The 26,480-nt window shown below is 31.8% G+C and overlaps 2 protein-coding genes and 1 long non-coding RNA gene across 10 annotated transcripts in view; 2 read left to right on the top strand and 1 right to left on the bottom strand.

The window, feature by feature from the left end:
* LOC109546187 (ras-related and estrogen-regulated growth inhibitor) overlaps window positions 1-26,480 on the bottom strand; it is a 128,590-nt gene that overhangs the window by 52,159 nt on the left and 49,951 nt on the right. For 4 of the 8 annotated variants that reach the window (XR_007281917.1, XR_007281918.1, XR_007281919.1 and 1 more), the window contains exon 1: window positions 307-560. The gene's annotated coding sequence lies outside the window, so the exon portion shown is untranslated. Of the gene's footprint in view, window positions 1-306; window positions 561-2,192; window positions 2,302-2,939; window positions 3,148-10,946; window positions 11,021-26,480 lie in introns of those variants that run through there. The other 4 variants (XM_048668151.1, XM_019917047.2, XM_048668150.1 and 1 more) reach the window with 4 other exon arrangements.
* On the top strand, window positions 10,775-12,957 carry LOC125505101. Its single transcript, XM_048668161.1, has 5 exons — window positions 10,775-10,816; window positions 11,076-11,266; window positions 11,526-11,631; window positions 12,094-12,316; window positions 12,430-12,957. Exons 1-5 carry the CDS (start codon window positions 10,785-10,787, stop codon window positions 12,529-12,531), a joined length of 654 nt encoding a protein of 217 aa, XP_048524118.1. The 5' UTR covers window positions 10,775-10,784; the 3' UTR covers window positions 12,532-12,957.
* Window positions 15,298-25,777, top strand: LOC125505104. Its single transcript, XR_007281921.1, has 5 exons — window positions 15,298-15,404; window positions 24,180-24,226; window positions 24,318-24,353; window positions 24,611-24,616; window positions 25,751-25,777. It is a non-coding gene; the product is annotated as an uncharacterized LOC125505104 (long non-coding RNA).

The raw sequence follows: 26,480 nt of genomic DNA, 5'->3' as shown, positions 1-26,480 counted from the left end.
AATAAATCTACGGAATTGTGTTTAATCATTCAGTTCAGTGAAATTAATTAAAATTTTGATCGGATCATGCTACCATCGATTTATTCAAAACCGCAAGTTATAAAAAATTGGCAATTAACAGTAAAACATACATATAAATTATCATTTAACATAGCGTTATCATGTTCATTTAATATTTGAATATTTGTATTTTGCATGCAAGTTCAATGAAGTTAATTCAAAATGAACTGTCTTTTTTTAACTATCCCGAAATTAGTAAAATTGAATCATGCAATGTATCTGATTTGGTATAGGAAATCTACTAACCAATTCTCCACACGTCTTTCAAAGTTTGCAAATCACCAAAACTTGGCACAACAAAGCATATAATTAACAAACATTGTGTAAACACTAACTAGAAAGGTAGGTAACCTAATCTTAAAAACGCGTGATTTTTTCTCTTGTTAAAACAAATAACACAGACCAACTTCAAACATACAAATTTACGAGTTTGACACGTGCTACGTATTCGTAGATGATTTTGCTGTTTGCTCTTACAACACCACACAAAATACTGAATATTTTCCCGCAAGTTGAGCGCTTTTCCCGTATTTTCCCAACTGAGCGCACGCGTTCAAACAGATAATTGGGGGAAGATTTTCCTTTCTATTGCTTCTTTTCACTTTTATATGAAACATTCTTTCTGATAATATTAAAAATCACATATATATTGTGGAACACTCCAGGGAGTTTTAAAAAACGGGTGTATTTTAAAACATTTTTCACTAATTAGCTTTTTTGCTATTTTAAAAATCTTAGCCTAATTCAGTCATTTTAATTAGTACGCGCGACGCGGTTCAATATAATTTTAAATGTTAAATTAAAGGATCGAATTTGACACAATAAAATTACTAATTTATGGCAATAAMTTATAATTATAAAGATTGGCTCATKAACATGCAATTAGAACTAGGGTGTTTTTTGAACGGTTATCAAACGATTACTACAACTTATTTCAGGCATCGCGTTTTTTCTAATAAGATTTTAATAACAGTTTTCAATTGTCTASAAATCGGGCGATTAAATTAAAATGTCACGATATTTTATAGCTAATGAAAAAGTAACTGCATCAACATAACGTGAATCAAATGTCTTCGTTCGCGAACAATTAATTGAAAAAATAAACGATAAACACTCGAACAATAACTTTCAATCAGTTTAACGTATTTTATGTGTATTATCGGAACCTGTTCTATTGAAAATGAAAAATGAGTTATAATTCCTTTTAGTATTTGCATCGTCTTCGTCCCATGGATTATTTTCACAAATTGAAAAGATACTAAATCGATCGGATAACATAATAGACAATTCAATATTGGTGTCATTCCTTTTAATAGCTTACTGGGTCTCACTTGGAAATTAATAGAAAATAAGTTTTTATCCTTATCGGCAAATGTTAAGTTTCCAATCTATAAATTTTCATGATAATAATAATATAAATCCGATCTTAACATTAAAGATCTTGTATTGCAAATCTGTCAACCTTCGGTTATGGCACGTTATCCTGCATATAAAGTTATAGATAATAGGTATAAACATTTGTAACGGGTAACGGCTAAGTAATCACTTAGTTGAAGTAGAACAGTTTCTGCGATTATCAGTTCCTAATAATGTTCTCATGTTCTCAAGTATTATTTTATCATTTTAACTTCTAGCAAAATATTCACCAGCTTTTGATAAGTAGCAGCGCTGCAAATTAGCTGTATCTAGTCAGTATAGGAAAAATATTTGGTTATGAAAAATTTCCTGGTTGAAACCAGTAGTAATCCGGAACACGTTTATAACACCACTGAATTTCAAAATAAAATAAATTCAAACACGTTGGACGCTAATGCGGTTTCCAGTTTAAATGGCATAATAGTGCACATAACATCGAATAATAAAGCAATATTTCAAAGAAAATGTAAAATGCGAAAAATAAGCAAATAAATTCAGATATTTTTAGTATGGAAAAACGCTTCTATACCTGCCAACATAGGAGGACTATTCGCATAATATATAAGTAAACTCGTTTCAAGATTTAACGAATATTCTATTCTGAATGTGTCGGATTTTAAATCGTCTGTCGCCTGGTTTATATTTGCTGGCAAACAGTTTTGGCCATTAGACTATTTTCGATATTGCATATAAAGGCAAGTTGGATATGTACTTACTTTCATAAAGGAGTGGTTGGAACATGCTGCGTCACAAAGGACCATCCAGTTTCGTTTGACTTTGAGACCTCCAAGGCATTTACAGCTCACAGCAAGCTACTGTGTGTGCCTGCAATCCAAACAAACCAAACCTCCTATATAACTCTACAGAGGATATATTTGCACTTATTCAATAACAGTCAATCATAAAATAAAACTTATAAAAAAATGAGAAATCAATGAAAACTAGTAATCAAACAGAATGGCGCTATTTAGGTAATTTTTCTCAATAATATGCTTTTAAATAGTTACAATTTGGAGATGGATCTGGGGAGACGCAATTCTCCAATGGGAAAGTAAAAGCTCAAACCTATCAATGTCGAAAATCGATGCGGCAGAAAATTGTTTTTGAGGAAATTGGGGGTGTTGAAACAGTAACTGTTCGTTACTCGAGAAGACTGGGAGTAACGAGTTGAAAACGATGTGATTACTTTAATTACTTTCAACATCCGACTTGTAATCGGATTTTGATCTAATATTTTAAGTTTTTTGGAAATTTACCGTGGACTTTTCTAAATTTTTGAAGCTCAAAAGGCTTTATAATTTCAGTATCATTCACGGTCATGGTCCGTCTTTAACACATGCATATGATTCAATAGGTCTCACGAATGTCTCATATAAGATGATTTTTGAGGTTCTAGAGAGGTGCTTTAGACTTGAAGAATGATCGTAAGACTAAGTAGTAGATAATATTTCCTTGTATAATACCATGTTCAATTTCCTCAGGTAGGCTGTTATCCGCTGTTAACATTGCTCCAAGGTTTTGGAAGTTTTCTACATGCTCACAGTACAATTCGCCTATTGTTTTCACGTTTTGACTCAATCAATCACGTGCAGGATTTCTTAACACGCATTTATGTACTTTCGCAGTTATGCACGTTGCAACAGGACTAATGTGCGCTTTTCCCTCGAGGGCTCAATCCTGCAAGGATTCATTTTATTCCAAATAAATTTATATCGAAATCTTCTTGTTTAATGTAATTTTATTTCAACAGACCCTTATCGTTTGCTTTGTGAGAAAGATATGAAATTTCATAATTGATAATATCATTCAAAATGTATCACTTCAAACAATTTTGGATCGTTCCATTTTCCAAAGAAATAATCTTATCTACAATAACAAATATCTGTGTATGTACATAGTTCTGGCCCTATTTAATTAATTGAACTGGAGCTAATCAAGATTGAGCGCTCTTTTATAATAGACATAAATAAAATATAAAAAGTTCAAAAACCGACATATTCGCCTTTTTAGTATACTTATGAATTTCTTGTATACAACTTACAAATTAAATAGAAATGAAAAATAGCAATTCTTATTTAGCTTCACATTTTCGCAATATTTTCAGTTATCACACAAATTTGCGAAATGTAATCGCGGAAGGCTCACTTTTTCATGACAGAAATCGTTTTAGGAATCTGTTGATTTTTTTGCAAAATGCAACAATTTAAAATTTATGCGAGCTGAAAACTACTCGCATAAACAAGGAGCACCCTTTTTTATACGAATCACCGTTTTAGGAATGTTTCCAGTTTCCTCGCAAAATTTAAAAATTGAGAATTAGTGAAGATTGGTAAGGTAATTTGAGTAATACAGTTAAGGAATGGCTGAAATGATTACATTAAAACTACGATAAGCAACAAATATTCTAAAGTGGTGACAATCAACATCTCCAAAGGAAATTCAAAAGGCCGTATTTGTGACTTGAAAATTAGGACCCTGTAATTGCTGTAAGATTATATAATTCAGTACAGTAGTAAAATGATCACAAATAAATTGCAAATGAAATATTCTTGCAATATCCACATATTCCGCAAATTTCCCGACCAGTTCCAGAATTGGTAACTGCGGTTTTTCATACTTGTGTTATAAACAGGCATTTGACACGTTTTACTTTATTTTTACCACATTTTCTGATAATATATTTTACTAGTTTTCGTTTGAAACTCGGCAGACAACGGAATATGAATTAAAGGATCTAAAAAGGATGCTGATGCGCTGTTTTCTGCAATAACATTTACACACTATTTTAGCTTGGTGATTCTCTTGATTCATTGCAATCGAACTTATAATTTTCTGCTCTTTATTTGCACCTGTTCAAAATCAAATTTATTTCTGAATGTTTTATATGAACTGTTAAAAATTGATACCATTTTTCTGTAGCACCATTCGGTTAGGAGGTATTTTTGCTGTAACAGATGCATTACTAGATGCAAGGACATTGCGCAGCAAACTCATACAATTGGCCAGAAATGTTTACAGTATTATTTGATAATGTGTTCTAAATTTCAGCTAACCGCAATCATTCAACTATTCAAAAAATCACGCATATAAATTACCTTTAATGTAAAACTGTAACTGTTAAACTTTTGAAGGAAAGCCCATAATAATAAATCTTTCGACATTTGTTTCTACTATTCCATCCTTACATCTAATACTCAGATGCACGATATTAAGTTTGAATCTCATCTGTATATGAAAATGTAAAATTCGTGAAGCCAAATGGGCAAAAAACTCACAAAGCCATCATCACGATGTTTAATCTCCGCGGTAATTACTTTTATCGATTAATGAACTTCTGGGCAGCGCCAACAACAAATTATGGGGAAAATTGGGCATAAATTTGATTATTCTACAGGGTCGTACGTAAGCTCATGATCAAAATGGTACTGCGATATTCTTTGGACCAAAAGAAGACGATCGGACCTAACTTTTCTTAACAAAAAATGTCTGGTTCTTCTGCTATTGATGGTCAACTGACTGTGAAATCAACTCATTTTTTTTAGGTTGATGCACTAATCATGTATTCACAATTTTGTGTTCTTTGTAAAATCTTGAAACATTCATAGTTTTTGCGGAAAAAATATTTCTGTTTCTTTGCCACGTAACAATGTTAGACATTAACTGACCATCAATAGCAGAGGAGCCAGCCATTTTTTGTTGATAAAAGTTAGGTCAGATCGTCTTCTTTTGGTGCAAAGAATATCGCAGTACCCTTTTGATCATGAGCTTACGGGACACCCTGTATATGATGCACAGCATACAAATTTCTCGTGGATGAGTATATTTTAACAAATAAAAATCATATTTTGAGTTGTATTCGTATCAAATCTACATGTTTAATTTTGTTTATATTCAGCAAAAGCAATGTGAGATAGGTAGAAAATATTCCCAAGTGAAATGTTCATGTTATGCTAACAATTATAATAAACATTAAAAATTATAACATTTAAACGCGCTTCAATAATAGTTATTCATGTTCACCACACCACTGTTTACACCGTGTTTTTTCAATTTTAGCTCACCATTCTATCAAGAACACTAAACAATGATATAATTTTCACAACTGGAAATTGCAATATTGCCAAACAGCAAAGCAGCATAGTATTCAGGTAAAAATATTAAAGAGAGTAGATGATTTTATAGATTTGCGCAAAAGTTTCAAGCAAATCAAATAGTGTATTTTAACGTTTAACGGCTTTAACTAGCAGATTAAAGCATGTGCCGAAAAAGAGTTGAAAAACATAATACGTTCAGCACTTTACAAACATCTGCCTGTCGTAGAAACACAATAGTAATTACAAATTATATAAGTAACTAATTTTAAAAGACTGGAAATATTCGTTAAGGTCAAAGTGTAAGTACCTACCTATCTACAATTAGAAAAGTCTATAGAATAGAATTTTGTTTTAAAATGGCATTCACTGCAACTGATTGCAAATAGTGTATAAAGAGGTCCTTGCTCACAGACTTTTACAACAAAAAATGTACAGTAAATCGGGAAGAAAATGTAAAGGAATTGATGAAACTAACCCGCTTAGGTTTTAGGGATCCATATCAGGGTGCCATAAAATTAATCTATATAGCCGTCTAAATGTTTTTCCTTTAATAATTTTGCATGTTATTTACCTAACTCTGAAAGTAAAGGGTGCAAAAATTCGAGACCAAATATCACACTGTCACTTCCTATCACAATTTTCGCTATAAAAGCGTCGCGAATATTGTTTATGATATATAATAATAATATATTATGACTCTATAAAATGCAGTTTTTATAACCCTGCATCAGAATATGATTTTACATTTTTATTTACGGAAATCGATACATTGATTTGCTTTCAAAATAAAGCGAAAGGTAAAGTGGCTACAAAAGTAAATACCATTGTTGTTTAATATAAACGCTTTTCTTTTGAAAGCCACGTGTATTTCAACTTGAATATTTGCATATAAAAAGAATGCCAGTAATAATATTCTCCGAATATTATTTTTGCAATTTATGGGAGTCTTATGATGGATCACCTGCAAAGATCACAAAGGATTTTTGCGTTATAAATAATTTTGGAGTTTTTCAAACAACCCCAAGAAATAAGGTAATGAAAATATGTAAAATGACTGTAAATAAGTAAATATATGTGCAGGCAACTTTAAAACTTCATTATTTTTTAAATAAGTTAGAATAATGTTGACGAATTAAATATATGAATAAGCTCAACTAAAGTCAATAGCAAATGATAAGAAAAATCACTAGCACGGACAATGTCTCCATTGTATCTATTTATATGATTTTTATCTATTTATATCTATTAGTCAACATTCACTTAACTGTTAGTTTGCTATTAAGCATAATTAAATAATCTAAAAGAAAACAAAATAAACATCATTAAAATTGTCAACCAAAGTCCTTTCCTTCAGGCAGACTCTGTTTTGGTAACAGATAAGCAACAATATTATCTATTTTTTATCGGCACATTGGTCTAGTTACTATTTTTGGGATTATCAGCGGGTTTGTGGATGTTTGGAAACACTATATACTTATTCACCACTAGGTGCTTTATACTAGTAGTGTCTGGCTCCTCTCAAACACTTGCCTTGCCTCTTACAGCTTTAAATGAAACCGGATATGAAGATAACAGCAATTAATGTTAGTGTTGTCAAAAAAAAATTGTAACTTGGGTAAGCGTAATTTTTTAAAATCTAAACTAGGTACATAGTTTGATAATTTAATGACAAAATCAAGTGTTTTCAAAAATATCACAAAAAAGGGAAATTTTTATTATTTTAAAATTCCAAATCAAAATAAAAAATAATTATTAATTTCATTATAATAATATCATATTTTAAAATAATCATTATTTTAAAATAAAAAATTTCAATAATTCTGTTAAACGTGAAATTTTTCTCTTCAAGAATAAGTTAATTACATTTAACCGTCGATAAGGTATAAATAGCACGGGAATTAACTGAAATTTCTCATTTAGCCGATTAATGTTGCTCAAAATTAATAGCACTTCTTTCTCAAATTAATTATTTGATAAATATCTGGATGAGAAAATGTAACAAGAATCGGAGTCTTTATCAAATTGCTTGCCTGTTGCGAAACTAAGTAGAGTGATTCTTCCTCAAATCAAAGAATATAGGCACTATTGGAAGGAAATAAATCGCATTGTTATACGATACGACGGGGAATACTTCAGAACTTTTGTCAGACTTCACCAAAAATGTTTCGGCATTTAATTTTAATTTGTTATTTTAAACTGATTAACCACCGTTTACTATTAGTATTTTAAAAATGTTGACTTTTAAACTTTAATTTTTAGCTAAGTTTTAACGGCGACACTTAAATCACTAGAAATTAAGAGGTTTTCTTTGTGTAAAACCGTGTGTTACCTCTGTAATTGGGTTTTCTAATCAACGACCATCAACTTAATTTTTCTTCCAAATCTATTTTCTGTCCTCATATTTTATTTTATTTTCTCCTCATATTTTGTTTTCTGAATATGCTTATTCTACATCTAATCCAAACTGATGGCAAAACAATTTCGACTGACCACATCAATAAATAAAACCGATAATTTCTTCCAAACTGTACTGTGTTCAATTTTTCAAATTAACTTTTATCGTTTTCCTATCTGAGACTTATTGTACTTTTATAAAAAGGTTTTTCTCCGACCAGCCAACGTTTGAACGTAAACCGGTAAAGTTCTCGATATTGAGCGCCTATTATTATATCATTTTCCGATTAACTCTACTTTATGAGTCGAATCCAAATATACTGACGGCTCTGATATGATTCCCACAAGATCGACTTTGTTCAATATGCTCCCAAAATCTATCTAATCACACTAAATGTTTAACTATTTCATTATTCGAACCCTAAAGCCTACTGCAAATAGAGCAAATTAAAATAAGCAGACATGATCAACAAAGAATCGTTGAAGTATCAGACTAAGCAAAATTCAAATAAATAATATACATGAGACTCTCCGACAGTGAATAATCAAATATGAAACATAATAAAATGTTAGAAATAATATTTTGAAGAACTTTAAAGAGAAAGGTAGCCTTTACTTGGAAGATAAGACACAAAAATATAAAATGATATACGACCAACACAAATAAGCGCGTTAGATGAAGCAATTCGAAAACTAATAAACGCCACCTCACCTGATTGCGAGAAAATAGCAATAGAAATGATAAATAAAAAATGAACTATAAAAAATTGCAATCGGAAAACATGTCCTACTAATGAAACATGAGACAGAAAGTAAAGATTTAACAAAAAAAGTGTGTAGTATCTGTTGGCGAATATCATCGAGAAGCTAGAGACATTTAAAAAATTAAGAACTGATTGCAAAGGTTGAGAGAAAAATGAACACCCACATATATACTAGAAGAATGACAAACCGTATTAAAGGAACCAATAAAAATTTTAATTAAGAAATTTTATTTATAAACAAAAGCAATAAAACATGAAAAAGATCTAGAATGGTGGAAACAAATAGGAAATACAGTATTACGAGTTAAAAAGTGAATGTTTGAATGTGGAAATTTCAACTTGTTGTAATTTTACAAGGACGACTTTCTCCGAAACGAAATGAATTGAAAATTTCGGTTTTTTTTCCAACGGAACCCAAAAATTGATGCAAATCTTCAACTCAGAATCAATATAATATACCACAGAGAAGTCTGCAACGGGTATGAAACCGTTGAAGAAAACGTGAACATTAATAGAGAAATAATTGAACAAGCACATATTAACAACAATTGAAAAAGGCATGAGGAAAATAGCAAAAAAGGCGAATAGTCCAAATAGTAAAACTATTTAATACTAAATAGTAAGGCAGAAAAAATACAATCTATCGCAACAATTTTTTTTAGAAAAACTCGAGGGGCAGAATAGAAGTTAACGAAATAAGAGAAAATCTGGGAGTACAAGTCAATGAGACTGTGGGAAGAAGATAACGAGAATGGTCAAAACATTTACTGACGATGAAACTCAAAACCTATGGAACACTTATAAAACCAAGTATTCAGAATACTACAACAAAATGTAAAAAAGCTAAAGATCTGAATTGAATAATATTATAATTTGGAGAAAAGTTTGAAAAACTGAGTTTTCCTACGCTGTTATAAAAGTAGAGAGAAGGCAAACTGAAAACATTTGCGGCGTTTGCAGCCAACAGTGCCGTTTCAGCAATATAATGTGTTATAACATTTTGTTGCGGTTAAACGTGTTCAAAAGAATATGGTGGTTTTTGTCAACTAGCTAAATTTTTAAAACATAAAAAATAATCACTTTATGGGAGAAGGTACATTTTTCGCTTTATTAAAAAGTTATATTCAAGCCATCCCTTCTAAATCGATAAACATAGAATAGGAGAAAAGATCATGAACAAAATATAAGAGCCGAATGCTTGGATTGTTTTTAACATAGAGCCGTATTACCTTGATGACTTTTTAAACATTGAACTTGCAGGATAATTTATGTAATATATTTTTGTCTGACCGTTGCATTTTCCGTTTGTAATCATAACAATCATGTGACATTATTAGAATTAAAAAAATAAATATGAAATTGATGTTTGCATGTTAAGGATGAAGTAATAGTAAACTTATTTTTGTGTCATCATTGTATAATAGCAAACCGCAGCAAAATTTAAAATTTCACGTAGTTGAATGTTTTGCCAAAAAAAGAAATAAAACATTGAACCTTAGGAAATTTCCTCCAGAACACTCATTCTTACTGTACATTTCTAATGATCGATTCGTTAGCTGGAGATTAATGAAGGAAATGATATTCCTTACAAAGTATTCTTGCTAGGAAGAGTACATTTTAGCTAAAGAGAAATACATGCCTGGATAAACCGAATAAAAAATTGAATATGCGTTTTAAATGCCAACAAAAGGAGAAGTAATAAGTCACTGGCGAAAAGTGAATAACCACAAAGAATACGATTTTTTCCCCTTTGAGATTTGCTTATTTTCTTTTGAGGCATTGTACAAAGGAAGAGGGTAGAAAGATAGCGGAAAATCGGATAATTTGAGAATTTCCGGTGTTGGTAATCTGATACCGACCCGGAAAATTAAACAGATTATAAATAAATTTGGTTATTGTAATGTCAGAAAATTTGAATTATGGAAAACGATTTTTTGTTATTTGATACGTTATGGTTGATTAGGAGTTAATAGGAAATTTGAATGGAAGGCCAAGTATAAATATGAGCAAAACTGTTAGTTTACTCTAGTATAAATATGGCTTGAAATGTACAAAGATGTTTTGTGTGATTTCTGAATTTAAACATGAGTAAGTAAATGCGGCTGGCATCCTATAAACAATAGATCCAGAAATTTAGTTTCAATTTTTACTCATAGGGTTGTTGTAATAGTGTTAATGAAATATGTAATAAATTATGAAAACTACTTCGAGTACCCACTTTAGTTTTTAATCAATATTCCTTTCCATTCAGAAATTCCACTTTCAACTGCTTCTGAAAACTACTTTGCCTTCAAAATATTAGAAAATTGAATTTCTGAAAAAAGTTTTTGAACAATGTTGGTTTTAGGATCACTACTAACATGATAATTCGCACTTTTGCGACGACTATTGCTTTACAAATAGTACTAAATTTAGAAGTCAGTGATTGCCAATCCATGGAATCAAATTCGCCGTTCAGAGCACCTGGGACATTTTGTGGTCCTAAACTTACTGAACAACTGCACGACTTTTGCCAATTTTTTTATGGACCCGCGGATGGTATGTAATTAAAATACGTAATAATTTATGACTGAAATAAGTAAGTATTCCACAATCCAAAAATGTCGACTCTTTTTGTAAGTCCCGACTAGGGCATCAAAAATATCACAATCACATTTTCCAAATTGATATGAAGATTTCAGAAAATAATACTTAGCAGGAAAAGTAAAATTTCTGGACGTAAGCATGGTTCTAGATTATTCGGCATTAATTTGGTGTCGACATAGTAAACTTATCTGGGTTTGTAATTTTTTTCTAGTTGTTCCAATGGACCGGAAAAATCGAAAAGTTATCGCTGATGAATGTTGTCAAGTGCCGTGTAGTATTCTATACATAATCCTTAATTATTGCAAGGAGCCTAAAGAGTAAGTCTCTATTTAGAAATAACTAACACAATACATTTGTAAATTTTAATTATGTTTAGTTTAGTAATTATGCTATATTTTTGCAACCAAAGTTTATTTCATTAAATTTTTGTTAGCCTATAGTTACAATTTCAGTATCCATTGATGGCATTTTTGTTAGCCCTTTAGCTTTTCATTTATTGCCAAATTCCTTCTCGCATTCTACAGCAGATAAAATATTTGCACTTCAGTCTATTAGTTTCAATATTTAAAGTTTTAATGTTTTTATAATTCTGAATTATGTATTGTGTTTTTGGAATTGATTGCTAACAGTGGAGTTATGGAAGTACTCACAAAAAAAATTGCCAAACATGAACTAACTAACTGGGAATTTAAATATTGACGAACTAAAAAATAATTGTAAAGTTCGACGAGTTATTTTGACTCGCAACAAAATCTCACTAAACTATTGTAATATTTAAGTGAAGCTATAAGAAAAACATTTGGAGAAGAAGAAATGAAAATCTATGAGGATACGAAAAGAAATGTCGCTAATGGCAGCCTAGACATGTTAACTCTAAACAAAACGCTTGAGACTGTTATTCCTCAAGCTAGCGAAGACCAACATGAAAATGTGCGAAAAAAGAAACATGTTCGAAAATTTCGAAAGAAAAAAAAGCCTTGTAAATGCAGGAGGAAAATTAAAGTAAGTGAAAACTGTAGGAAAAAAATCGTTTGTAAATACTTGCTGTACAACGTATAATGTTATTTTTATGCAATTACTTACACCAAACTAACATGTTTGATAACATATTTTAGCATTTGGCAAAGAAGATACCACTTAAGCAAGTGCCAGACTTTCTGATTGGATTTGCCGACTACCATGAAAATGAACCTATAATAATAGCCAATTCATTATAGTGTTTGCTTCTCATTAACTGCTCAAAAATGTTCATTTAGGAGCAGGATTAGCATCAGCTCGTTGCACGTGTTTGCACTTTATATACAATGCAGCTCCACCGATAGATTAAGCCGAACAGTTCACTTTTAAAAGACTGCTTTGTAAGCTGCCAAGGATTCTACTAGGCAAAGCTAAACTAGTTAGTAGGTATTAAATTCGTCATTGCAGAAATCAATAAAAGACTGAACTTCTGAGGAGAACATTGTGTTGAGATAGAAGGACAATTTATTTTCGTTGGCTAGACCAAATCGAAATTTGCAACCAATTTCTCAAACAGGAATTAAGAAAAGGAGGTGAAAAAATAGGCCCTGGACCTACAAAGAGTAAAAGAAGTAGGCTTCCTTAACCGACGTTTTGTTTTGAATATTTGTTTAAATGGTATTAAATAGTCCTAAATAAATGATAAAACTAAATTATTGAGTATTTACTGAATATAAATGGTTTAAACGATGTTATAATAGTTTAAAACAAGGCGCTCAGATATTTATAGAATAGAAATTATCCGAGGCGTTTTCAATAATAACCCACGGTCGCTTCTAGTGCCAAAATTCAGACAATTCGGTAAATAGATCAAGTTATTGTAAGCAAAACAGAAAAGATGAACATTTCACGTTCTTTGAATCGAATATTTTAGCCGGAATTTCAGTGAAACCTATTTGAAACACATTTGTCAAATAAAATTTAATTTTACGTCAACAAACAGAGTAATAGCATGATGAATAATCGTTTCGTATATAGAGGCATGCAACTAAAATGTGTAAGAAACGAGAATTTTTGAGAAAAGAAGTGAAGGCAGGCACTCATTATGCGAAATAAAAGTTTTAAACGAACATTAAAAGGAGAAGAGTTATGAAAATGAAAGCTGAAAAGTTGACTGACGATCCACTAAATTCATATAAAATCATTTGTAGATATTGGCAGTATCTTTTGCAGAAAAGTTAATACCAACATGCTTATCTATAACAAAGTGAAGTAAAAACGATTTTCCATTCGCTAATAGTTTATAAACTTCAAGGTTCTGAACAAAAATTTAATAAAGGAATTCATGTTGAAAAGTGGAGCTTATAAGTGACTTTCTGACAAATCCAGAGAATGAAATTTATTTTAAATCTAAAATTAGTAAATAAATCTAACGTTAACTTGAACGTCGCACGTGTGTACATAATTTTAACTTCATTTTAGGCGACTTCATATTTTGTTAAGTGAAATATGCAATTGAATTTCAAAAATTTCATACTTCAAAAAATCCAGGGAGCCACAATAATGCCGTTTTTCGGAAAACAAATAGAACAAAAACAAAAAAAACATAAAATAAAGTTTCAGCAGCAGCTACTATTTCCGTCGGGTTGTCGACCATTATACCATCGCTATCTCTTATTTTAGTCACTTTTTGTGTTGCGTTTTCTCGTTTCTTTCTGTTTATGTCTTTTTTGATAATTGATAAGGATCTTGTTTTGGATTTTCGGAACCATTTTTCCTTTTGCTTACTAAAGCTCTTAAAATTTTTTAGGTACAAAAGTCTCAAAAATGTGTTTCTGAAGCAATAATTAAGCAAGAAACGTTCCGAAAGTTTCTTTGGAGAGTACAAGATCCGCTTCAAACTTCCTGAAAGTTTCTATTCGCTACCGTCATCAGAAATTTCACACTGATTTTTTAACGGAACTTGCACAAATTGGTTAGTTTCTCGTGAGTGAAAATGTCCTTCTATGTTTGAAAATTCGCATCTTCAGTGAGAATTAAGCGAGAATTTTTTCAAGGATTTTATTGTAAAAGGCAAAGTCTCTTTCATGAATTGCCAAAGTTTCGATTTGCTACCATCATCGAGGATAAGGCAATAAATTTTTAAAAATTAGTTGATTTTGCAGGAGTAAGTGTCATATGTTTAAAAATTCATAAAATCTCATTTAAACTAGCAAAGTTTCGTCTAGAAAGAGTTTAACAGTATATTACGGTACAAGAGACGAGGAAAGTCGATGTTCCGCCACTGCTTAAAATTGACGCCCGAGGCTAAGCCGAGTATAATTAATTCGTATTTTCTCTAATTACTCAAGTTATCTTTGTCCCGTTTTTCAAAAAAAACCTTATATTTTTAAACCAGTTTATCTCAATAGTTCATAAAAAGCTTACATAACCAAATTCTCTGAATTTAGCTTTTATTTTAATCACCTCCTTATAAGGGGACGGTCTCGGTGTATTTTATTAAATAATTGAGCTGCTTCTATTTGGATATGAGTTCTATCGCCATATCCATCAAATCAAGGAATTTAAATATTTTCTCGTTCCGTTAAACTTCACTATTTTGAAAACCAGCATTAAGTTGGTGGTCGTAATTTATTTTCGGATCACCCTGTGTAAATAAATTAAGCAAACCGGATTTGGAAAACTTTTTCCCAAAAACACTCCGCCGAATATTAGCTATTTGCTGATAATTTTAGTTAACTTTAGCTGCAGTAACTTAGTTAGTAGTTCTCCGACTATGACATATTATAGGCATATTAAGGATGAAATCTGCGTTATATTTAAAAACAATATAAACACATCGATTCCTGAAACAAAATTTAGAGCAGTTGAGATATTCCAAACAGGTCAAATCTGTGGCCAAAAATGTACCGCGTATCGTTTCTCGCATAAGTAACGTAACTCCCTGCCACCCGAAAAATCTGCGATTTCCAAAATAACTCGAAACCGTGGGAGGATTTCCATTTCAGTTGCGTGCGCCGTTCCTGCTAAGGTCCGTTTTCCTGTGGGGTTTTCAGGAATTTCGTTAGCAGTCACTGCGGGCTCCTTGAGTTAAGTGGTGCTCCTGGATACGCCATATTTTTCCTTGTTCTTTGTAAGTTTTTTTGTGTGCGTTTTGTCTGACTTTCCTGCTGTATTTCAATCAATCCTACTCTAACTGTTATTGTGTCTATCAGTGTTTTGTGTTATTTCTAGATCTACATCACCATTCAGGTGAAAAACGGAACCTTATATGGGTAACCTTGGTAGTCATTTACTTTCCAAATTTAACACTTAAAAAAATTCGGTTTTTAATGATTTGACTGTAACCTGAACTCTGTAGTCCTTAACCTACAGGTATGAAAATCTTAAGCATAGGCTGTTTTTGACTTAAAATAAGTTACGCATAGCCAGCTGAAAATCGTAAAAAAATATGTATGAAGCTTGCTTAACGCTCTAAGCATCCATAAATGTCCATTTCCAGGAACTGGATAACTTCTCCCCAATTTTGAGGCCCTAACCGGGAAAGGCATGTAAAGCAAAAACGGTTTTAGCTCGTCGATAAATCCATGCTCAAATGCTCTATTCCTCGGAATGATGTAAAATCTACGAAACAGATCCGCACATCTTAAAACGGTTAACGTCAAACGATGTTTCACAATTGCGGTGATTTGGATAGCTATTTTCGAAGCAAATCCCCGGTTATTTATAACATCGTTCTGACTTCAGGTTACACATAAAAATGTGGAAATGAAGTAATACTCGGCCTACAGCCGGATTATTTTTAGCAGGTCGATTATTTCAGTAGCCTGCTTTTGAATGATTGCGCTAATAATTCATTCACATAGCTAAACAGCTTCTCTGGTTTTATTTCCCACGCAATATTCACGGTTGCTCCATGCTATCCTGTTCGCTCTGTTTTCAAGATTTTACCTTACCTGGCAAACTTTGACCTTAGGGTCAAGTTTGGACGTTCATTTTCAAACCTTTCACGTGTTCACCAACCATTGAAATTCGAAGTTCGAAATACTCAGCCGTATGTGCGACATGTTTGGATATATCAAAGCAAGCTATAGAACTGAGCCGAATATTGCTCTATAATGTTTGCAGCACTTCTGCTCTCCGACTACCTGATATTTTCATAGAGCTGTCCGAAATTGCTCCATATTCCTTCAGAGAGTCAGTACGTCCCTATTATAGAGCTACATAGCTTCAGTTCTGCCGGAGATTTATGGTTTCCTGATACTATAAAGATTCCTCCATGTTTTGTAGGATCTTAGAGCCCAGCAACTATTTATATATAGTAAGGGCTCACCAGCTAAGGGTAAAATTATTGTTATGCACGCGTTCTTTAATGAAATAGATTTTGATTCAGCTCTACTCAACAATTACACTGTTTGATTATTAGAACTAAATCTTCCTAACCATATAGAAACACTATTTAAAACACTGCAAAAATCCTGTAACTGGCCCAATTATTTCGAATCACTTTGTGAACATTTATAAGAAATCAGTCAATCAACTGAAAATTCATAGCTTAAAACACATACACCCTTCAACAACGAATTACCAATAAAAAGTCGATTTTAGAGCAAACCTTCGGTATGTCTAATAAATGGTCTCGAAAGTTCAGATAGCTCTAACTCAGCTTCTAGGAATAGGAGAACATAAATGGCACATAATGTTAGAGCGCCAGCCTGGATTAGTCAGCTACAATTCAGTTTACTGCAGGCAGGTTTCCAATAGTGCAATAAATGTGCAAAAAATGCAAAACTCACTGAGGATTACTAAAGCTTCGCCACTTGAGCGTCAGTTAAAAAATGTGGGTCAGCGACAGATAAATAATGAAAAGAAAGTCTCTAATATCTACATGCAGCGTTGGAAACACCCCAAACTCTATGTGTTCCTTTTACTCGATGTTTTCGTGAATTTGCCTAACAATGTCCCATAGCAAGTTCCGGGGTTGCACAGCCCTTTACTGTATCTTCGTTCACCCTTAACAGTGAAAGGAAAATAATTTCTCCGTTGCCCACATACAGTTTTCCATTTATGCGGGCCTGATATTGCCATTTCTCTTTCAGTTTTAGAAACAAAGGATTGCATATAATTTTATCAAGACCCAGCTTACTACAGCTACAAGAAACTTTCTCGAATTTCTAAATCGAAATAAATGAAGGAAAGTATTAGTAGCAAATCCGAGAAATGTACTTTTGAAAGTCACTTATTAGCTCGTAGAGCGCACGAGAACAACATGTACAAAAATCCTTCCTTTTCATTAAAAAATTAATGAGTCAAATTTGATCTACTCCAGTTTTATCCTGGAAAATCATACCAGAACAGCGATCTTTTGTCAATCCAGCGCGCTATGCCTTAGAGTCAAGCAGCGCTGCTCAGCTACATTTATCAGGAAACTAGCAAGAGTGGGGTGTAACCCTTTATATTGGGGTCGCGTTTAATATTTTGAGGGAAGTTCGAAATTGTATAGAGCCTCAAGTTTGAGGACAAGGTGGAGGAACGGCACAAGTGCTATCAGAATATCAGAAATGGCAAGATCGCCTGCTTTCATTACAACAGCCTGGAAACGTAGCATTTCGTACTCAAAGGACCGTGTATAGCTCAGAAGTGCAGCTAAGGGTGCCAAAAGAGGCTCCAATATAAAGGAAACAGAAATTTGAGGGAGTTTTTACGGTTGAAGTTGGTTGTTGAGAGTGGAGTTATAGAGCTCATGTTCGTTTTGCAGGAGGGGCAAAATTCGGAAGCGTCTTTCAGCAGGAAATCATAAATTCTTGAGAAAGAACATTTATATTTGACTCTATAAGAAACCGTGAAAATTTAAAAAAAATCGGCAATTTTTCCTTGTTCTAGCGATGTTAATTTTATTTAGTAATAATATATCTTTTAAAATTTCAGGCTTAAGGTATTTATCTACTGAATATACATTATGTTTAAATCAGCGAGGAATTATTCTAGTAAATGAAATAACGATGAACGTTACCGTGCATAGTAGGGCGTCTAATTAAGCAGTTAAAATTTTCCAGGTTTAAAATTTGCATGGCAAAATAATATCAATAACGGCTCAGTTTCATCTTCTAAGTGTATTTCCTGTAGATAGTATCGAAATAAAATAAGCAAACTAGAATTTATTAAAACAAACAATAGGACTCTTTGCCTCTTGATGGCATAATTTACACGCTTGTTGTTTGAACATAACATGGAAATAATATATTTCAGTATTGAGTGTTATTAATATGTAAAAACTTATTAATTTAAATATATTTAGTATGGTGTCACCAAACACGTAAATCTTTTTATTTATTTAAAATTAGAATAATTTTTGGTCCAGTTGTGAAAATTGGCTACAGTGAGCAAGTAAATTCTGAGATAAAACACACACATATCATTATAATTAAATGCAATTTGAAGCTAAATATTTTTTTTAATTTGAAAGACCAACCAAACTTCTTGTGTATATTAGAAATTTAATTACAATTTTTTTGTATTGAAGGCGAGAAGTTTTAAATAGCTGGTAGATTTCTGTAAGATATAAATTGAAGCTGATAAACTCAATAATTTAATTTCCGATTAATTCAAATATCAACATCAAATCGACGAAGTTGAAGCTGGGAAGGTTTTACAGCAAATTTAATTTGTAAATATTAATTACATTACAAAATTTAATCAAAATTAATTTGTTAATGAAAATGAAAACTCTGACGTCTCAACAAATTATAATTTTCTTAATTGTGTGCTATCGAACACTACATGATCTGTTTTTCATACTGTATTTAAATCACTTTTTATTTATTTTTTGCATTAAATATTGCATATTATGACAACAATATAACCTTATAAAATATATAATTGTTTTCATACATAGGCGCAATTTGAAGGGATGGTTCTCAAGTAAGCAAACAAATATTATTCCGGAAAAAACGATTATTAATTTACAAACATATTAAACTAATTAAACAGATGCTTGCTTATCTGCACCTTTCGCTGCTTTCAAAAATTAAGCTTTTTATGCGGAATATATTTTGCAATTTTTCCACGTTCACAATTTCTTGGTTGGAGGTTGGAAAACGCGCCGAGAGTGCTGATAAATCCCCATGATAAATTAGATAGATTAAACTATTTGTCTGATTTACTTTCCAACAGCAGCTTTTCTTCCTCTATAAAATGTTCCAACACCACACCATATAATTCAAAATATAATTACATTTTAATCTTTTTAACAGATATTTACATTTCCATCTCATTATCTACTTAGCGAGGGTTTCCTGAAGGCAAGGCTCTCTTTAACAGGTCATGTTGAAAATCAAATTAAACCACGTCTGGCTAATTGAAATGAACCCAATTAATTAAGGACACTTGGATATTCATATATCATTGTCCACAAGTGCCCTTTCAGCCCATGAAAACCCAATTTAGGTCATGAGACTTACATCTATTTTCTGCTTTCCTGTTTGGGATGACGAAACAAGTTTGCCCCTCCTGCATAAGGGTCGTGCGGAAATAAACGAGGCATTTCTGAACAAAGGGGATGGATTTAAATTGGCCCTATAATGGGGTTCGAATTTAAGCCCGACCCGAACAGTGATTGAATAATTATTCGGCTGCTTGTCGTACATATTAATGTACAGTTTCCATGATCAGAAATAATTATAAAATATTGGGTACAGAAAAGTTAACTCTTTGAGCAGGAGAGTTTATGGATGGAATTTCTAATTAAACTTCAAGAGGCAAAAATGTACAAACTTTTAATAAATCAAGTTAATTGGTTGACGTTCTCGATACAAACTTATTTAATTTTCTAAACTTTGTTAATCAAAATTTCGATTCAATTGACTTGTGAGTTTTCCAGTAGGGTGGCAGTGTGGGAAGGTGAAAAATCATCCAAAGCGAGTAAGGCAGAGTTTATGTGTTTCTAATCAGCGTTTCAACAACCTTCTGAGTAATTCGCTACTTATAGGAATATCGCAACATAAAGCAAATTTGCTAAAAAAATAAAGTAAAATTAGAAACGCCCCAAATATCAACCGATCTTGTTTCACTTAACTATTTTCTATGGGCTTTAGGTTTCAGTTGTAATTTTCAGAAATCATAGAATTTTACGGTCTTCTTATAAAAACTTGCTTTAATTGGTTTAATTGCAGTTATTTTATGATTTAGACCCAATTTTTTGCCTTGTTCAGCCCGAACTAATTAACCATCTATACTGCTGCGCAACTTTAAGCATTTTTATGATTGAAGGTGTAAGAATGTTGATTCTTCACTTGCATAAGGCATTTATTACCCTTCAAGATGCGTAGAATATTGTTCAGGATTGTTATACTATTGTATTATAAAATTGTTTTCTCAATCACTGAGTCGAGCTTGTTTAACGATATAAATTCACGTTTTGAAGTCAACCCTAACATGTCGGGGGTGCGTTTATGCCAACGCTTTGAATCGATAGAAGCAGGGAAAATAGTGCCGCAGTTTACTGTTTCACTGTTATAGTTTCCTGCTACTTTTCTAACCCTTTGGGAATTCCCTTTGAGGGATCCTTTAAGGGTATTGCGTTGCACTTGGAGTAACCTTCACTGCTTGAGCAACTGAAAACTCTCCCAGTGTAAAGATAGTAGCTAGTCCGAGTGATTAGGAATTTTAGATCACTTTAACGAACACATGGAACATTAAACATTCCATTTTATGAAAAATGCTTGATCGGATGAAACATAATGGGTCCCACTGAAATCTGTAGCAAGGTTTGAAGCAAAACCGGTTTTCACATACAAATTTTTAATCTATCCTGCAAATATTAAATCTCAGTCTATCCTGCAAATATCTATTATAAATTTACATATCCAGATCATTATTTTGTTGGATATTTTAAAAAGCATAAAAGTGATAGTTGAGCTAAATGCTTTTCCCGCAACTATTGCAACTTCTGTTCATGTTTTCAAATATTTACAAGAATTGCGAACAACATACAACCTACATATTTAATACAGATTTTTCAACCTTTGGGACCTTTCATGCAAGATTAAAATTACGTTTCGCAGCTTAGCAGACTTTTGTATTAAAAATATTGTACCTTCATAAATCCATTAATTAAAGCTCCATTGATACATTCTGTAATTACAAATAGGTTTTTTAACGTTTAATAAAATAATCTTCTTGAATATCTTTATTAAAGAAATATATCTTTATTATCTTAGTATCTTTATTTTTAACATGGGCAGGTTGTCCGCCTTCCTCAGTTTGTGCCGCCGCCTATCAGGATTTCATAAATTTTGAAAGCTTAATCCAAAGCAATAAAATTTTCCATTTTCCAACCAGGAAAATTTCACTCTGAAAGAGCTTAAACTGAAAAGCTCGGCAGTTGAATTAAGTTCGCCGTTTAAATTTCAGACGCCTTAAATTTAACTAGTTACTAAAAAATTGTGGAATAAAATAGTAATAAAACCGCCTGGGAAGATTTTCTGCGGTTTCATTCAAACTATTGTGGTTTATCTGAATATTTATGACCCGCAAATTATCGAATAGATACTTACAATGTGACACTATGATTTTCCACTCCACTCAATTAGGAAAAATCACTTTTTCTCACAATTTATCTTAAATTTCAATAATATTTGTTGAGAGAATATTGTTCTATCTAGATTATATCCAGTTTTTCATCAATTCAGACTACACTCGAAACAAGAAATTAAAAAACCCGACTCTAAAGAAATTAAAAATTTGTACATGGGAAGTGACTATTAGGAGCGCAATTTAGTACCATTTTATCCGTTCTGAGCTAATTGAAATAAAAAGATCTTAAAGGGAAAACTATGAAAGTTCAATTTCAGCCTGGCAAGCAACATTTGTCGATTGTCGGTTTCTTAGTCCGTTCCGCAAAATATCAGGACTGCATAGGAAACCAAAGTTTTATTAAATTGTTTTTCAATTGTGCAATTCCGCTTTGGAACTATTAATAATATCCTGCCGGCAGTTACAACATGAAAACATTGAGTTGAAAAGCCTTCATTAAATAGTCTGACAGAAAAGCAATTACCCAACTGTATGAAGTATTTCAAACAGGTATCCGGAGGCTGGAACCGTATCCGGTTATTAAAATTAAATAAAATAATAAGCACTAGAATGTTCTCTACAGCCGAACTAATTGGAATCGAATCTGATATTATTTGTATACAAGCCTTTACTGGTATAAATTTAATGTTATCTGAAAATACTAAACTTTGCAATGGAGTATGTTTTTCATACAAGAAATTATGATGCAGCATTTCGCTTTGAAATTTATAAATGACTAACTATACTAAACTATAAATACACTCACAAAACCATACCGCTTAAATATTATATTTTTATTGTGATTGGATAAATAGAACGTAAAATATTTGAAAGAAAATTGCATGTTTATATTTTCAGTTTAAAACGTTTAACTTTTTCATTCACACTTGAGTCTTCATTTCATGCAGTCTCACTGTTACTGAAGCATTTCGATTGGCAATATTAGATAGTCATTAATCAGCAATTGAATTTGTCAACTTTTAAAAATATTTACAAAACCATATTGTTTGCTACCCTAAGTGCTCTAAAAATCAAATGAAATCATCGCAACAATTCGATAAAAACTTATATTTTATAAATATATATATTGGCAAGATGCTGAAGGTTACAAACTATTCTTGCTGCATTTTCATTTGTTTTAAAGTTCCACACATTTGAAAAGTTTCTTCTTAGATTAGCAAAACTTGCTATTTGAGATTCATTGTTTCTTCTTTATTTATAGTTCATATTTCTACCCATATTTTCAAATGATTATTATGCTAGAATCGATTAAAATTTTTTTTGAAAAACAGAGTTATTTTAAAACGTTTAAAGAATAGCAAATGCCGTCTATTGTTTACGTATATCTGAATACATGAGCAAGAATACAAAATCTTTACAAAAGTACAACATATTTGTCGTGCTTATACTAATATAATATCAAATGTGTGAATGAGAATGGCATGTTCATATTTTCAGTTTAAAGACTTAAACTCAGTTTTATTCATAGTTAATTACACATGGGACACTTTAAAGCGACATTTTGATTTTTTTAAATATTTACATACTATGTTTGGCTTTTCCTTTGTCTCTGAACATTGGAAGTGAGGGGAAACTCTAATAAAAAAAATATTCTAACAAAAAGTGGCAAATATCTCAAGCGACTTTAAATTCCCTCTTGCAACTTGCATACCTATTTATAACAACGGCAGCTTTCATACACTGTTTCACAAGGTATTGAAATTGAAGCAGTTTTTCCGGGCTGATTGAACTAGTAAAAACTGTAAAATAATCAAATAACGAAGATATTTCCAAAATATATAAGAACCCTTATAAACCACATGAAAAATGTTCACATTTCAACCAAAATGCTCAAAATAGTGCCGACATAATTTGAGGATAGAGCGCCTAGTGTATTTTTTGTATCAAACTTCTACTGTTTCTAATCTCGATCGGCAGGTTCACAAATCAAGAGCATGCTCGCAAATAGACATAGATTGCCATTTACAACTTCATTCTAGTTTCGTCGACTGGCTACAAAATAGTCGTCAGCAGTTTATGTTAAACGTCCGTTATTTTTAGAACACAAAACAGCTTGCTGCTCAGCGGTTCTGAAAATAACTGAAATATTCTGAAAGCTCTATAGATGTTGCCAAATACAGTCCGAGTCGAGGAGGTTTGAATTTCATCTTTCAGGATTGGCTTTCCTTAAATATTATGTAAAGGGAATCAGCTGAACCTCCACAAAACGCAATGAGTTGAATTGATCGTCATTTTATTAATTATAGTATAAGTAACTAGATACTTAGTTATTCGGCGGTATAAAATTCGAATTAAATCTTCAATTTTTTTCCAGAGGTTTTGATCCCCTTCAGTCATGTCCGACGACGAAGAAGTTTACTCGTAAGTACCATATCTTACTCACAAATGAAAATTTAAACACTAAATTGAGTAGAACCACAAGATAATTCTATCATTTATTCTTTCTTTACAGCGAAGAAGAGGAGGAGGAAGAGGAAGTCATTGAGACGTAAGTAGAAAAAAAGGAAAAACCAAAAAAGATGTTACTCGAAATTATACTTCCAGTTTTCGCCACAACAACAGTAATATTGGCACATCACTTTTCTAACTGCTTCATCAGCAATATTGAATAATATCACAATGAAGCATTTAGTTAGTTTAACCGAAATTTTCAATTACCAATTGGCATAGATACATCCATGAACCAAAGCAAACCATTATACTGTTAACTCTTCATAGTAATACTTTAATATTTTCTCTTTACAGAAAAACGTAAGTTTTTTACGTTCCCCCTGTACAGAAACTATTTCTACATCACCCCCTGTATCTCTAGAACGTATAGTGTAGAAAAGTACTGTAGGCAGACCGTATGTGTTTCCCACCCCACTGTAGGCTAGTGTGCAACCCACCATCCAACATCAGTGTTTCTTTTTCTGTGATAACAAACCCACACAACCAAAATACTTACAAAATTAAAACTTTTTTTACATAAACAATGTAATCAATGTTTTGTTTCACTCACACTTTTGTTCTAAACTACACCGAGTGCTCTTTTTATACCTAATCAACTATAACTCACCTGTACCTACATGTTTTAACACAATGTTAACTTTTTTCATTTTTTTTATGTTATCACTAATTGAGAAATAATTTTTTCAGTAAATTGGTATAAACAACAATCAGTTTATTAATTTGCCGATTACAAAGCAAATTATTTTATTTAAGTTTAAATTAAATACAAAATTTCATATACCAAAAGATAGTTATTTACCATTACTAACATTAGTGCATGACTCAAAATATTTAAATATTGGTGTTCCTGGAGCTAGTTTCTCATATAAATCACTTAAAAAGTTTTAATTAATGTAACCAAGATTGTTAACCATAACCGATTTTTAGAGCAATTTTTTGATTCAAAACATAAACTTTGAACGTCTGATTAAAGGTGATTTCTTCCAAAATTCCTTCAAAATTAACCAAAAACACCTGATCAAAATATAATTGTATCACCAACTTATTATTTTAAAACTTATTATTTCCTTTATCATAATTATTGGATATCAAATGTAGTAAAACTGATGCAAAATATTTTGCACAACACACATAATTTCCAAAAATAATAAAACTAAAAATTTAATTTAGAAAACCTTTTGCCAATAATATTTATCATCCCATTGAATTGGAAAAATCCGATACTTAATGTTTTTCCAAATAAAAGTCTTCTAAACAAGCGACTAAACGTATAAACAAACACAACTAAACTCAACTACGAGTAGAAAATGGAAAAAATCCAAAAGTACACAAAAACACTTCACTTATTTTTTTTGTATATAGTCCATTTTTTCATTTTGATTTTTCTCCTTTTTCGTGCATTCCCGTTGCCCCCTTGTGACGTGTACCCCATAGGACCACCACCACTACTACCAAAGTCGAGTAAGTTCCCTATAGAGAATGCTTCGATTTTTTTTAGATTTTTGCCAAACCATGTCCCTAATCTGGTTCATTTTTGTGCGTTTTTTGAGAATTTTTGCTGTTTTCAGTTTACGGAGATTTTTACTGAAGTGACTTTTCTAACAGTCTACCGATTTTTCCCTGTTGCTTTCTCTGTGCCATGTTCTGGCCTGCTTGCAATTACATGGAGTAATGTTTCAATCAAAAGGTGCAGAGAAGGCAGACAGGCAGAGATATTTTTTTGGTTAACATGAAGGCTCCTAACCGTCCTGTTAAATATTAGAGGACAAAAACCTTTATGAATTGTGGAAATTATTGCGCTACAATGACAAGCTTTTAGGACTTCCAGCTTTGCTTCTTGTGAGTTTGTGATTCTTATGCTATTTGTAATGGATTCTTTCCAACTTCAGTGTGAAGCATTTTGAATATTAAAGTACCTACTTTTTTAATAACAACTTCTTATTTGTTTGAAGATTTACCTAGATTTGTTGACTTTCATGGTTTGAAAAGTTGCGTATATAATTCATCTAGCTGCTTGGCTAATTGCGATTTGTTATTTAAATTTAACATTATTTCTTCATTAAAGCCATCTACATAAATGTTTCCCAATAGTTTTTCTACTATTACTATTTCTATTATTATATTAATTATTGATTACTATGAAACATTAAAAGTTTGAAATTTT

Source organism: Dendroctonus ponderosae, unplaced genomic scaffold (genome assembly GCF_020466585.1).
Source record: "Dendroctonus ponderosae isolate FM_Combo_2020 unplaced genomic scaffold, Dpon_F_20191213v2 Dpon_F_20191213_7, whole genome shotgun sequence".
NCBI classification, from domain to species: domain Eukaryota; kingdom Metazoa; phylum Arthropoda; class Insecta; order Coleoptera; family Curculionidae; genus Dendroctonus; species Dendroctonus ponderosae.
This window is presented reverse-complemented; position numbering and strand designations above follow the sequence as displayed.